Source organism: Vombatus ursinus, unplaced genomic scaffold (assembly GCF_900497805.2).
Source record: "Vombatus ursinus unplaced genomic scaffold, bare-nosed wombat genome assembly UNPS02003292.1, whole genome shotgun sequence".
In the NCBI taxonomy this organism is placed as follows: domain Eukaryota; kingdom Metazoa; phylum Chordata; class Mammalia; order Diprotodontia; family Vombatidae; genus Vombatus; species Vombatus ursinus.
In genome coordinates this window covers 12,123,857-12,137,905 of record NW_020943070.1, presented here as the reverse complement: position 1 = coordinate 12,137,905, position 14,049 = coordinate 12,123,857, and the positions used below count along the sequence as shown (strand labels likewise).

General features: G+C 42.5%; 1 protein-coding gene across 1 annotated transcript in view; it reads right to left on the bottom strand.

The window, feature by feature from the left end:
* Positions 1-924: 924 nt before the first annotated feature.
* The window catches only part of GLT8D2 (glycosyltransferase 8 domain containing 2), a 50,518-nt gene continuing 37,393 nt past the window's right edge, over positions 925-14,049 (bottom strand). Inside the window, exons 6-11 of the mRNA XM_027870875.1 lie at positions 13,563-13,680; positions 10,569-10,653; positions 7,980-8,092; positions 4,024-4,190; positions 2,864-2,976; positions 925-1,422 (exon numbers count right to left, since the gene is read on the bottom strand). Of these exons, the coding sequence (XP_027726676.1) occupies positions 1,250-1,422; positions 2,864-2,976; positions 4,024-4,190; positions 7,980-8,092; positions 10,569-10,653; positions 13,563-13,680 (769 nt within the window). The 3' untranslated portion in view covers positions 925-1,249. The remainder of the gene's footprint in view (positions 1,423-2,863; positions 2,977-4,023; positions 4,191-7,979; positions 8,093-10,568; positions 10,654-13,562; positions 13,681-14,049) is intronic.

Here is a 14,049-nt window from a genome sequence, read left to right as displayed (position 1 = left end):
TCTTACACGCCGTGCTTTTATAGTCAGCTAGTATGTGGCTTTTTAAATATGAAATATTTATGATGGTTTCTAGTTGTTGTTTTCAGGGCGTCATGTGGCTTAAACTGCTCTTTGTAATAGCTGTTTAAAAATCTATCTTGTGAAGCCAATCCTGCTTTTTTTTTTCTTTTTGCTGTGGGCTGTGGTGGAAACTTTCTCCTATTTTCCCTTAAGTTTAGGTCAAACTGTGTGAAAAATCTTTGTTGTTTGTTATTTAAAATGATGTACTGTATTACCGTTTACATGAACATTCTCCTGCAGGTGCTCACAAGTGCCTTGCATCAGGGATTAGTAGGAATCAATTATATTTTCACAAGAACTATGTAAAGCATGTGACTAGCTACCACCATAGTATGTAACTGTTGTAGCTTTACAATAGCCTTGTTTTTAATTTAAAGGGGAGGGAAATACAGTCTATGGATTTTGTCAGACACCTGCTGTAGAAGTGAGTATTGGAAATACCTAACCAATGTGATACGGCATTTTCATGAAAAATGGGAAATCTGTCTGGCTGTAAAATTGTCTTACCTAAGATGGTCTGGAGCTTTTTCATTAAATGGTAATGGAAAAGATTTTAAATTCTTTCGAAAGTATGCCAGTTTTGACAATAAAAATAGAGGAATTCTGTCTTTTTGTTGTCTTGCTGTTGTATGAGATTTTAACATTTTATTCACCTTATTCTGTCTTCAGTTTTGGTCAGAAACCCTCTACTTAATTGAAAATGTATTAAATGATACATCCTCCCCCCCCCCAAAAAAATTGAGAAAATCCAGAAACCATTAAATATTTAAACATAATAGTTCTTCAGAAGACTGGAAACTCGTAACTTAGCAAGAAAAACACCTCATCTTTGGTGTGAAATCTTAAACATAGGGTTAAGAAATCTTTAATTTTCTAATTTTATTAATCTTTGAAGATGTTTGTTTGTCTTTGAAGATCAAGCTAAGCAACTGAATGTTAATATTCCAACATACCAATTTCTTTCCAACCAGATACCTAGACAATCTTGATTTTTCCCCAAGGGAGTACTTTAGAGAGGAAAAAGAGTAAATCCATTTCTGCTGCCCGTAGCATGAGTCTCAAAGGCCTTCTTTGTCAAATGAAGGTGAATGATGACTCAAAATGTGGTGAAAAAATGCTCATAAAAATAATCCACTTGTGAGTTGCAAGTTTGTGCAGCGAAAGGGAACACGCCGTTCATGTCCTTGTATCAGCTCCCTCCACGATTAAGTTTGAATTTTCCAGAAGGGTCAGGGATGAACCAGCTTTCCCAGAGGTCAGGATGGACGCTAGGGAAGTCCCAAGGTTTGTGCCTTCCGTTCCAGTGAAGTAATTTAGCCTCCTGAAGAAAATGCTCAGAGTACCTGGCGTCTGCACTCCAGCCTTCGGTGTGTGGGGGAAGAAAGGGAGAGAAGCAGCCTGTTAGCAGAGACTTTGAAATGCGCACTAGCTGTCAGTCGATTTCAGGGCCTGGCAGGACTGTGCCGAGGCACTTATTCAATAATGGGAGAGTCAAGGAAGCTGTGGGATTACACGCCAGAGATGTGCTTCCAACCTGCTGTAGCCCTAGGGCCCTAGATTAGGGCTGGAAAGGGCCTTGGAGACCACCTAATCCAGCCCCCTCAATTTACAGGAGAGGAAACCGAGGCAGTTGAGGTGACGTGCCACCGGCCGCATAGGAAGTAACCAGAATGGTATCAGTAGCAAACGACCTGGGAGGGAGGTGCTGTCATTATCCTTATTTTATAGATGAGGAAACAGGCAAGCAGGCAAAGTGACTTGCCCAGGGTCACGCAGCTGGTGAGGGTTGGAGTCAGAGGCTCTTTCCCAACTCTTGTGCCACCTAAACGTGACATTAGAGGTTGGATTGTAACTTACAGAGACAGTGCCCTTCCATGCACACACGTGTGTGTATGCGTGTGTACTTACTTATATATGTAGGTGTATTCTATCTATACACTACTACTGTGAATATATACGTGTGTATATATGTGTGCACACGCATGCACACAAGTGTATATGTATACATATATGCTATAGAGGAATGCATACCTGTGTGTGTGCATGTATGTGCCCACAAGTATATATGTATCACGTGTGTGCATGCGTGCACACAAATGTGTGTGTTATATGTGTGTGCATGTACACTATGTAATGCGAATGTATATGTGTGTGTTTGTGTACATGTATGTATGTGTGTACATATGTATGCGCATGCATAACAGGGCAGCTAGGTGATAGGATGGATAGAGTGCTAGGCCTGTAGTCGGGAAGACCCTTGGCAAGTCACTTAAACTGTCTGCCTCAGTTTTCTCCTCTGTAAGATGGACAAGAATAGCACCTACCTAACAGGGTTGTGAACATTAAATGAGATTTGTAAAGCACTTAGCACAGTGCTCCGCACATAGTAGGCACTCGATAAAGGTTTTCTTCCTCCTTCCCTCCATCCCTCCTTCCTTCCTTCCCTCCTTTCTTGCCTCTTTCTTCTGTACCACTCTACTTCCGATATTTAAACAAACAGAAAATCGACATGACTTGATTAAATGCCCCATATGATTTTTGTAGCAGGTTCTGTTACCCAATGGAGCCATCATGATAGAGCTGTAGGGTCCCACTTTGAATTCTCAGAACATCTCACAAGCATCATTTGCAATTAAAGTTACGGGATTTTGCTGGGTCAGAAATTTACAACCTCATGCCTACAGTTGTCAGACCCCAACTAGCGCCCCTCAGTGTATTTGGTCTTGGTGGTGCCAGGACTGCTCTCCATCCTCTGTCATTGAGGGCATGCCCCTTCCCCTCGGTGGTACAGACTCCGGCTTACCCAAGTGCCTGATGTGCCACATTGGATTGATGTGGGAATGCTTCCCATAAAACACAATGAGCATGGGGGAGGTGGCCACTCCACCACCCAAAGAGCTGCTATAGAGATTCTCCCTAGGAAAAAAAAAGGAGATTGTGACGTGAAACCTGGAGCTCAGAAGGAAAACAAAACAGATCTGCCGTCTCAGAGTACACCAGAAGTCTGGTTTTTAATTTCGAGTGTTAAAGGCCTCTTGAGGCGAGTGCCACCATATTAAATGATTTGACAATCACAATAAATGCGTTTTTCATTAGGATGTTCATTAGAACATTCCCGGATTTATGGTATTTCTCAAGCCTTTATTTCTCTTTTGTATGCCTAAGTGACAAATACTCAAGAGGATTTGTAATCTCAATATCATAACCCGTCCACGCCTGCCTATCTTGTGTAACATCTACGGCCTCCCATAAGCTTGTCCCACCCCCTACCCCCAGGGGTCCGCACAGGTGCTAGAGGACTCCTCATTTTCTCCTTACATCATGGGCTCATCAGAGGAGCACTTCGACTCTCCACCTGTCTTTCTTGTCTTTAAAAAGAAGACAGACGCCCCAGGAGCGGGTTCAAGTGGGCCAATCTAACATAGGGTTAGGAGTAGAGACCAGCCCTGTGATTTCACCGATACGGAGAAGCCCTGGATGAGGACGCTCACTGCAGAGACGCACCCAGCCACACCTCCTGGATACGGGAATTGAATCCACATATTCCCGGTCCGGAGGCAAGCTCTCTGGCCGTTACTCCCAATACTCTTAAAACGCAGATTCTTTAATATTCTGTCTTTTTTTTTCTATAGTAGATCTAGTGTTGGAAGGGGTTTTCAGAGGCAGCTCGTCCTAATCCCTCATTTAACAGATGAGGCCCACAGACATTAAGTAACGTGCCCAAGATCATCATGTAGGCTGCGTATTAGCCCAATTTCAGCATGTCTAATTTCTCTGAGTTAGAGTATTTGTGTATTTACTTTGGTTCATTACCCAGCTCGTAGACTCAGAAAATGTTTGGGTTAGTGGAAACCTTTGACATCATTTAGTCCAAACCACTCATTACATCCTACGAAAGTTATCTGAGAAATGGTCGATGAACTGAGTAGTTTGGCACCCTGAGAAAGAAGGTCCCACACATACGCCACGTTTCTCTGCATCCACTTCTCTAGCTGTTTGGTGATGCGCTGGTGCTTCCATTCAGTCATGTTGGCAACAATCACACCAGGATTAAAAGAGCAGGTGCCGGGGCTGATGCCAAGGTCTTTGATTGCCTTCTTTCGGTAGTCCAGAAATCCCATGTATGTATTCTACAAAGGAATATGGGTTTTGGCTATGAGCCTAACTGAGCAGATTGTTTCTGGAAAATTATCGGCCCTTTGAAGTAATGAGACATAAAGCAGATGACATCCCACCCCTCGTGGCACCATAACTTACCCCCACTCATGTTATTTCACTGCTGCTATTATGAAATGGATAGGCTGGGTCTTTTAAATAATAACTCACACCTATAGGACACTTTTAGTTTACAAAGGACTTTGCTCACTGTGACTGTATGAGATTGGTAGTAGTATACTCTCAGGGCTAACATGGTCTACACCTGGTCTTACCACTGGGACCTGATCCAAGACCAGTACTCCATCCCCTATATTATGCAATGTCTTTTAAATTGTTTCATACATAAAGAATTAGTAGTAAAAATGTGTAGGCTAGAGTTCATCCTTAAAGTAGATGTAAGTTAAATCCAGTGTTTTGGTCATACGGAAAGGGTTTTGTTAGTGCTTATCTTTATCTTGGAGATAACCATATTGTCTAACCCTTTCATTATACACATAAAGAAACTGGAGATGTTTGGCTTGGAGGAGAGGAAACTTGTGGTCACTCTCTTCAAGCATTGAAAGGACCACCATTGGAAGAAGGATTCAATTTATTCTGCTTGGCCCTGGAATTCAGAACAAGGATCAATGGATGGAAACCACAGGGAGACAGATTGCAGTGTAGTCTAAGGAATAACTTCTAAAGGCTGGGAGTGTCCCCAAATGGAACCAACTACTTTGGGGAATAGGGAACTCTCCCTCACTTGAAGTCTCTAAGCCATGGCTGGAGACCAGAGTTAGGACTGGTAGATACAAGACTTTGGGAAGGGCAGAATTCTGCTGTAAAGGGAATGCTTTTCGAGAGCTGGGTTGGACCAGACATGGGGTTAGCATAGGATGTCCCTTCCAACTCTTTCTTTAATGGTTTAAAAAACTTTTTTTTAATTTGGAACTCAAAATTTGAAGGAAAAAAAAGAATGTTAACATTGTTTTTATATGTAATTGGGGCAAAAATATTACATTTTAAAAAATAAATAAAAATACTTTCTTCATGATAATCTGATGAAGTAGATAGTGTAAGTAGTTTTATCCCCATTTTAAAGATGAGGAAGCTAAGGTTTACAAAGCATGTGACTTTGGAAGTCACCTAGCTAGTAAATGACAATCTGAGACTCTAAACCAGATCCTGTCTGTCCAGATCGGGTCCAGCATACTACAGTGCTTCCTCTATTCGAGTAGATTAGATCATCTTCAGGGTCCTTTCTAACTCTAGGCTTCTAGGATTCCATGAAACTGAGAGGTTGTGAGTAGGTTGTGTCTACACGGCTAGTGTGGTGGCAAAGCCAGGGCTAGAACTCAGCCTAGAGCTTACGTTTTTTCATTACTCATTTGTTCTAAGTCTCTCTTTACTCCTCTACCCCCACAGCTGCCAAAGTCATTTTCCCAAAGCTCAGGTCTGGCTATGGCAACCCTAGTCAATAAACTCCAATGGCTTCCTATTACTACAGGATCAGACATAAATGCCTCTGGATGCCATGTGACCCCTTCCTGCCTTCCCACCGTCCTTCCACTTTACCCCTCCACATACTCTGTGATCAAGCAAAACAGCCTTCTTGCCGCTCCTCAAAAGAGATGCTCTATCGTCCAACTTTTCACTAATGTTCCCCATTGCCTGGAATGCTCTCTCTCCCCATGCCCTCCTCCTGACTTCCCTGGCTCTCTTCAAGATTTGGCTTAAACACCACCTTCTTCAGGGAGCTCTTCCTGATTTTCCCCACTGCTGGTGCTTTCTCCTCTAAGGTCACCTTGACTCTGCTCTGTGTTTTGTATTCATATCTTTATATATGTAGATGTAGACAGAAGAGAGAAAAAGAGAGAGAGAGAGAGAGGGAGGAAGAGGGAGAGAGGAGAGAAATGTATCTATATATGAGTGTTTATCTTGTATGTATATATGTATATATACACACACATGTATATATAAATATATGTGTGTATATGAATATGGGTAACTAGGCAGTGCAGAGTGCCAGGCCTAATGTCAGGAAGACTCATTTTCCTGAGTTCAAATCTGATCTCAGACACTTACTAGCTGTGTGACCCTGGGCAAGTCACCTAACCCTGTTTACCTCAGTTTCCTCATCTGTAAAATGAGCTGGAGAAGGAAATGGCAGATCACTCCAGTATCTGTGTCAAGAAAACCTCAAATGGAGTCACAAAGAGTCAGATACAACTGAAACAAGTGAATAACAAAAATATTTATATGCATACGTTTATCTTGTATGGGTGTACATATACATGTATGTGTGTATCCTATATGTAGATGTGTATATACATACATGTAGGTGTGTGTACATGTATATGTATATGGAGATACATACATGTATATAAATATGTATGTATAGAGGTATATGTTGTCTTCTCCATTACAGTGTAAGCCTCTTGAGAGCAGGGACTCTTATTTTTCTTTGTATCCCCGGTGCCTAACACAGATAAGTGCTTAATAAATTCAATTGATCTATTGTAAATGAGTTACTTATAAATATAGTTTTCCTTGTTCCAAACCAGAGTCAGCAGAGAAAAGAATGCAATTTACAATACCTATAACAGAAAGGGGCATAGAATACCCCCAAACACATCCCAAAATCAAGGGAGTGACTGTCTTCACTGTGGAGAGCCTGGATTCAGACGCACCACATAGTACTTCTATGAACTCATAGAATCACTGAATTTCAGAGTAGGAAGGACCCTCAGAGACCGTATAGACAAAGCTTTCCCTGGACACATCTCTACAGCATCCTTGACGGGGGCTCATCAACCTTCCCTTGAAATCACCCAGTGAGAAGAAGCCCATTTCCCTTTCAGGGCTTCCATTCTGCTTTCGGACAAGAACTCCTTCCCACTTCGGACAGCCTAACGCCGTCTTTCTGAAAATTCTGCCCGCTGCTCCTGGCTGTGCCTGGGGAAGCCAAGCAGAAAATCCCTCTTCCCTGACAGACAGCTGTCAGATATTTCATATAAATACATAAATTTCATAAATACATTTTCCATGGAAAACAACAACAAATATATAAAGGTGGATATTATGCCTATTATCTAGGCTAAATATCTCCAGTTCCTTCCACCCATCTACAATGGTATGAGCCTCCCCTCACCCTCACCACCTTCATGGTATCATAAGAGCTTAGATTTAGAGCTGGAAGGGATCTCAGAGACCCAATTCCTCATTTTACATATGAGGAAACTAAGGCATACAGAAGCAAAGGGATTTGCCCAAGGTCAAGCAGCCAGTACTTGAATCTGAACCCAACTTTTCCTGCCTCCAAGTTCACATTTTATCCATATTGCCTTGCTGAATATACTTACTCCAGTTTGTCAAAGTCATTCCTGAAATGGGGGCCCAGAGCTAAAGCAAATGCTTTTTGTGTGGTCTGACCAAGAAAAGGCTATAGTATGACTGTCAGCTCCCCTCCCCCTCCCCATCTTCCTTCCTTCGTTCTTTCCTTCCTTTCTCCTTCCGTCCCTCCCTTTCTTCTCCCTTCCTTTCCTCCTCCCTCATTCTTTCCCTTCTTCCTTTCCTCCCTCACCCCTTCCTTCCTCTTTCTATCTTATTCCTTTCTTTTTTTCTTCCTCCCTCTTCCTTCCTTTCTTTCTCTCATCATCCATCCATCCATCCACCCATGGTTCTAAATACCTCTGTTCAAACATTAAGGGAAGCAGAAAGGGGCCTTCAAAGAGGGCTAGGCTGGGAAGGATAGCAGAATGAGAATGAGAAAAACCACTCACCTGCATCCCTGCACTTCTAACCATTTCATGAGTGGAAGGTAAATCACAGTCGTCTGAGAAAGCCGCTGCGTGGCCCAGCATCAACTTTGTATCGTACAATTCTTGGATGTCACCTGAGTTTAAAAACATCAAGCTGAAACCTCGAAGAAGTAGCCGGAGAGCTCCAGGTGACTCGAAGGCAAAGAAGTCCAACTTCTCCGAGAAGCTAAGACCCAATGAGCCTAATGAAGACGCAGCGATCGGGGCTTGAATGAGGACAGTTCAAGGAGTCCTATAGCTAGGGCAGAGGGGACCCCAAAAGCCATGGAGTTCAACCTCCTTATTTTATAGATGAGGAAACTGAGGGGAAGCTACTAGTCCAAAGCCATGCGGCTGCTCAGGGACTGAGCCAGGACTGGAACGCAGTTTTCTCTCCACCCCTCCCCCCCCAACCCTCCAGTGCTGCCTCGATTAAAAGCTTCCGAGTAAATTGTGCTTGAAATGCCACCTGTTTATCCCCTCAACCGTTAGTGTCCATTCACCCCACCCCCACCCCTGCCCTCAGCATTTGACTTGCAGTCACTTAAATGCTTATACGCTGCCCCCCCCAATAGAATGGAAGCTTCTTTAGGGTAGAGATTGTTTTGTTTTTTGCCGTTGTGCTCCCAGCCCCTAATAGGTCCTGGCACACAGTAGGAGCTTAATAAATACTGACTAAGATATAAAGATCTTCTGGACACTCTTTGACAGACAACTGTATTAGTTCGTGTGCGTATCTCTATCTGCACAAGGCGTGCACTCCAGACAAGTTGATAAATAATAACAATAATAACGAATCATCCCAAATGGATAGAAGGCTCAGTACTTAAAAGAATCATTTGACAAAACAAATTCCCTCCCCAAATGTAAACCCAAATATCCATACTCAAACTGCTTTTATTTAAAGTACAATACACCGGCAGCCAAAATATCTGATGTCCCTGTCTCATAGAGAGGTAAAGAAAACCCATTATCCTTTCTGAAGGACAGAAAAGGATATTCAAAAACTAACAGACATTTTCATTAAAGTTGTCATTCAACAGATATTGAGTCCTTTCTCTATGCAAAAGTCTGTACTAGATGTATAAACTATAACAAACTGCCTACCATTTTCATAAGAGGGGAGGGGAGGGAGAAAATTTTGGAACTCAATATCTTGTAAAAATGAATGCTAAAAATTTTCTTGACATGTAACTGGGGAAAAAATAAAATACTATTTTTTAAAGAAATGTAATTTATATTGCAAAAAAAAAAAAAAGCCTGTGCTATGGGAGAAGGAAGAAAACAAGCATTTACTAAGCACCTAGTAGGTGTCTATGCTTTGACTACTTTATTAAGCACCTACTATGCACTAAGCACTTTACAAATATTATCTCACTTGATCCTCACAGCAACTCTGAGAGGGAGGGGCTATTATGTTTTTGTTATAGGGTATACAAAGATGATAGAGTCCCATCCTTAAGGAGTTCAAAAACCTCATTTAAAGCTCTTTATAACCTGACTCCTTCCTATCTTCCTGGACAATTCAGCCTTACTGACCTACGCACTCTTCCTTGCATGCAGTACTCCATTGCTTATCTCTATATCTTTGGCCTAGTTGTGTGGAAGGCTCTCCCTCCTAATATCTAGCTCTAAGAATCCATGGCTTCCTTTAAGACTCAGGTCAAGTATAACCTCCTCTAGGAGGCCTTTCCTGGTCCCCCCCTGCCCCAGTTGTTGTTGTTCAGTTGTGTCCAACTCTCCATGACCCCATCTGGGGTTTTCTTGGCAGAGATCCTAAAGTAGTTTGCCATTTTCTTCTCCAGCTCATTTTACAGGTGGGAAAACTGAGGCAAACAGGGTGAAGTGACTCGCCCAGGGTCACACAGCTAGTAAATGTCTGAGACTGGATTTGACTTAGGAAGATGAGTCTCTGTGCACTAAGGTGCTACCTAGCTGCCCACCCCCTCCAAAGTTACCTATATTTATTTTGAATGCTCTGATCTATATATATTGTCTCCTCCATTAGAATGGAAGCTTCTCTGCCTCTACTCCTGCTTTTCAGTTTCCTATTGTGTGTGATACTCCAACTTTTTAGTTTTCTATTGTGTGTGATCTTCCCCCATTGGAGTGTAAGCTCCTTGAGGGACAGAACAGTCCAGTTTGCTCATATTTGCATCCCCAGAATTTAGCATTTTATTGATGGGGAGACTTTGGCTCTGAGAAAGAAAAAAAAAACCTGCCTCATAGTCACATAGCAAGGAAGTATGAGAGCTAGGACTATACCCAAGATCTCTTGCCTTCATGCCTAGTGTTTTTCCTCCCCTTTGATCTAGGTAAAATGCAGCTGGGGGCTCAATGCACACAATACCTACAGACTTTTGCTCCCTTATTCTTGTCACTCATGAATAAAACCTTGCTGCTACATGACTAGGAGGACGGAGAACAGTCCTCACTTTCAGCCCATTCCCAAATTCCATCCAAAATCAGGATTTCTCCGTAAGGAACCCAAACAACTGAACCCTTTGTGCATCCAGGAAGTCACTCTGCTCACTGGGGCTCCGTTCCAAGGGTTCTTGGCAGGCAGTATACCTTGTACGATGATGTCATCATCCAAGTAGATGACTTTCTCATGTTTGTGGATAAGTAAAGGGAGATAAAACCGCACAAAGTTCAGCTGTTAAAAGAAAGAGAGGGGGAAAAAATAAAAGAAGGAGAAAAACAAATATTCTAGAGGAGGTGTTCCACCTAAATGTCTTTCAGTTGTACTTGACGGTTCAAGGAGGACTCAGAAAATCTCATTATGATCTAAACCTCTCTCTCCCAGTATGGAAACTCCCTACACCAGTGCAGAACAGCAAAGTCCTACAGCTAATAGTGTTAAAGAGTCACCTTGGATACTGGAATCTTTGCTCCAGCTTGTCAGTAGAGTAGAGCTGATATTATCTAGAGAATACTCTAGAACATCATAGATTTAGAGTTAGAAGTAGAGGCGTGCTGGAGGCAGCTCATACTGGCTTGTGGGAGGTCAAATATTAAATGTTTAATGTGACTGTTCACACCTTGGAAAATGGCGAATATTATAAATCAGGGTTTGCTTTGTTGATTGTCTAGACTTAAGAAAGTGATAGAGAAAATGTTAATAATGCACATTAAACTATAAAATGTGTTGTGTATGTTCCCCCCAACTCGCACCAGAAAGCCAATGATTAAATGTTTAAAAGTGCACTGCTAGTTGGAAGGAACTTTGGAGACCCTCTAATCCGATTTCTTCATTTTACAGATAAGGAAACTGAGGCCCAGAAAGGTGGAATATCTGGTTCAAAGTCATAGAGATCAAGATATACAGGCAATGGGGTATAGAAATCTATCCTGCCCTACAGGAAAATAGAAGGGGAAGGGTATAAGAGAAGGGTGGGGGGAGATAGAAGGGAGGGCAGATTAGGGGAAGGGGTATTCAGAATGCATGCTGCCTTGGGGTGGGGGAAGGGACAAGATGGGGAGAAAATTTGGAACTCAAAATCTTGTAGAAGTGAACGTTGAAAACTAAACATAAATAAATAAATAAATAAAGCAAAGTCATAGCAGTCACAGATTTAGAGCTAAAAAGAAACTGAGTTTATCTTGTCCAGTCCCCCCATTTTACAGATGAGGAAACTGAGGCCAAGAGAGGTTAAGAGATTTGTCTCAAAACATACAGCTAGCAAATGGCAGAGCTGGGGTTTTAACCCAAATCCTCTGAGTCCAAATCCAATGTGCTTTTTCAGTGGTTAGTGTTAGACTGAGAGTCAGGAAGACTCAAATTTGAATCCATAATTAGTAGCTGTGTGATCCTGGGCAAATCATTGAATCTCTGTTTTCCTCAATTTCCTCCCCTGTAAAATGGGTATAATACCAACACCTACCTTACAGGGGTGTTTTTAGGATCAAATGGGACACTGCATGTAAATTGCTTTGCAAACTTTAAAAGAACCATGAAAATTCTAACTATTAGGAGGAGTATGTGCATAGGTTTTGCTCCATCACTGTGCAGAATTTACAGCCAGAGCTCTGTCTGTTCCTTATTAGTCCAAGCCCCTTTACGGGGAGCTAGTTGGCACAGTGTATAATAGAGGACTGGACCTGGGGTCAGGAAGACCTGATTCAAATCCAGCCTCAGACATTCACTAGTGTGTGACCCTGAGCAAGTCACTTAACCTCTGTTTGCCTCAGTTTCCACATCAGTAAAATGGGGATAACAATAGTACCTCCCTCTCAGAGTTGTTGTGAGGATCAAATGAGCTAATAATTTCTCTCTTGGCCTTGGTTTCCCCATGTGTAAAAAGTGGGGGTTAGAATAGATGGCTCCAAGGTCGCTTCTGGCTTTCCTGAGACCCCAGGCACTTGTTAAACTATCAGCCAGGTCTTAAAAGAAGCACAAGGCTCTAAAGTACCAGATTCGGACTCTTGGCTCTTTGGTCTCCAGGTAAGAGAGTGGGTGGGGGTGGATGCAGAGCACTTCCTTACACGTTCTAAAGTTCTAGAGTTGTTTGATCTTCACTCAGGTTGGTCCTTTTTGGAGAAAGAACCAAGCCCAAGGCAGAGCTTAATTTCTAAAAACTGCAAAAATGCCTCATGGGTCAAAATAGAAGCAAAAAACAGAAAGCATCCTAGAAGACAGAAAACTGGCCTCAGAGTCAGAGAGAGCTGGGTTCAATTCCCACGCCTGACACCACCCGGCTGTGTGACCCTAGGCAAGTCACAACTCAGTGCTCTAGGGAGCTCTAAAATGCCAAGTTTAAGAGGACAGCTAGGTGGCACAGTGAAGTCAGGAAGACTCAACTTCCTCAGTTCAAATCTGGCCTCAGACACTGACTAGCTGTGCGACCCTGGGCAAATCACTTCACCCTGTTTGCCTCAGTTTCCTCATCTGTAAAATGAGCTGGAGAAAGAAATGGCAAGCTATTGCAGTATCTCTGACAAGAAAACCCCAAATAGAGTCACAAAAAGCTGGACACAACTGAACAATAATTAAGCAACAGCAAAGAGAAGGTGCCATCCTGCATTGGTAGAGGGAGTTTTCTCACTGGGAGTTTTCTACACCAACGAAATCACACATCTGAACCAAATAATTAAATAAATAAAATCTGCCCCCTCTTCTTCTTCTTCTTCGGGTGCATTAAGGTTTCTAAAAGCACTTTCTCAATAGTCCTCTGCATGTTATTTAGCAGAAGGTCTAGAATTTTGTGCAGCAGACATACCCTTGGTGTTACAGGCAAGTTTCTTCTATCCCAAAGATTTAGTTCCATACAGTAGCCCCACAGATGATTCCCCCCCACCTTGTAAAGTTAAAAAAATAACCTTGTACTGATGCCTTTTGGTTTTTACACTAACTTCCCTTCATTGAACCTTCCCTTATATAAAAGAAAAATTGTCGAAACTAACCAACAACCCACATCTGATAGAGTACACAACATTCTGCTCCTGCAGTCCCTTCTCTTCGCCCACCCCACCCCCCAAGGCCACCAAAAGGAGTCCCATTCATTTCCCTGAATGCCTTTGCATTCCGTGCACCGGGCTCAGAAGTGGGCTGCCCTTGGAACTCACAGGCTGTAGTAACTCAGGGCGTGCTGTGTCTGGTCTGATTTTTCCTTTGAGGACCATCGGATTGAATTCCACAATTTTAAATTTGATTTCTCTTAGTTTGGACTGTTCGATCCATTTCCTGAAGAGGTGACAAAAGGCAAGGGGCATCATTATTTTAGCAACTAGGTACTAGATAGATTGGATAGGGGAGAAAATGGGAGCAGGAAAACCAATTATGATTATTGCAGTAGTCCAAGTGAAAAAGGATGAATGCCTGAACTAGGGTGGTGGCTCTGGCAATGAAGAGAAGGCAGTTTTAGAACTTTCAGTGTATTTTGGAAAGATTCCCTCATAGAGCACTGGCCCTGGAGTCAGGAAGACCTGAGTTCAAATCTAGCCTCACACACTTAAGAGCTATATGACCCTGGGCAAGTTGCTTAACCCTGATTGCCAGGAAAAAGAGGAAGGAAGGAAGGAAGGAAGGAAGGAAGGAAGGAAGGAAGGAAGG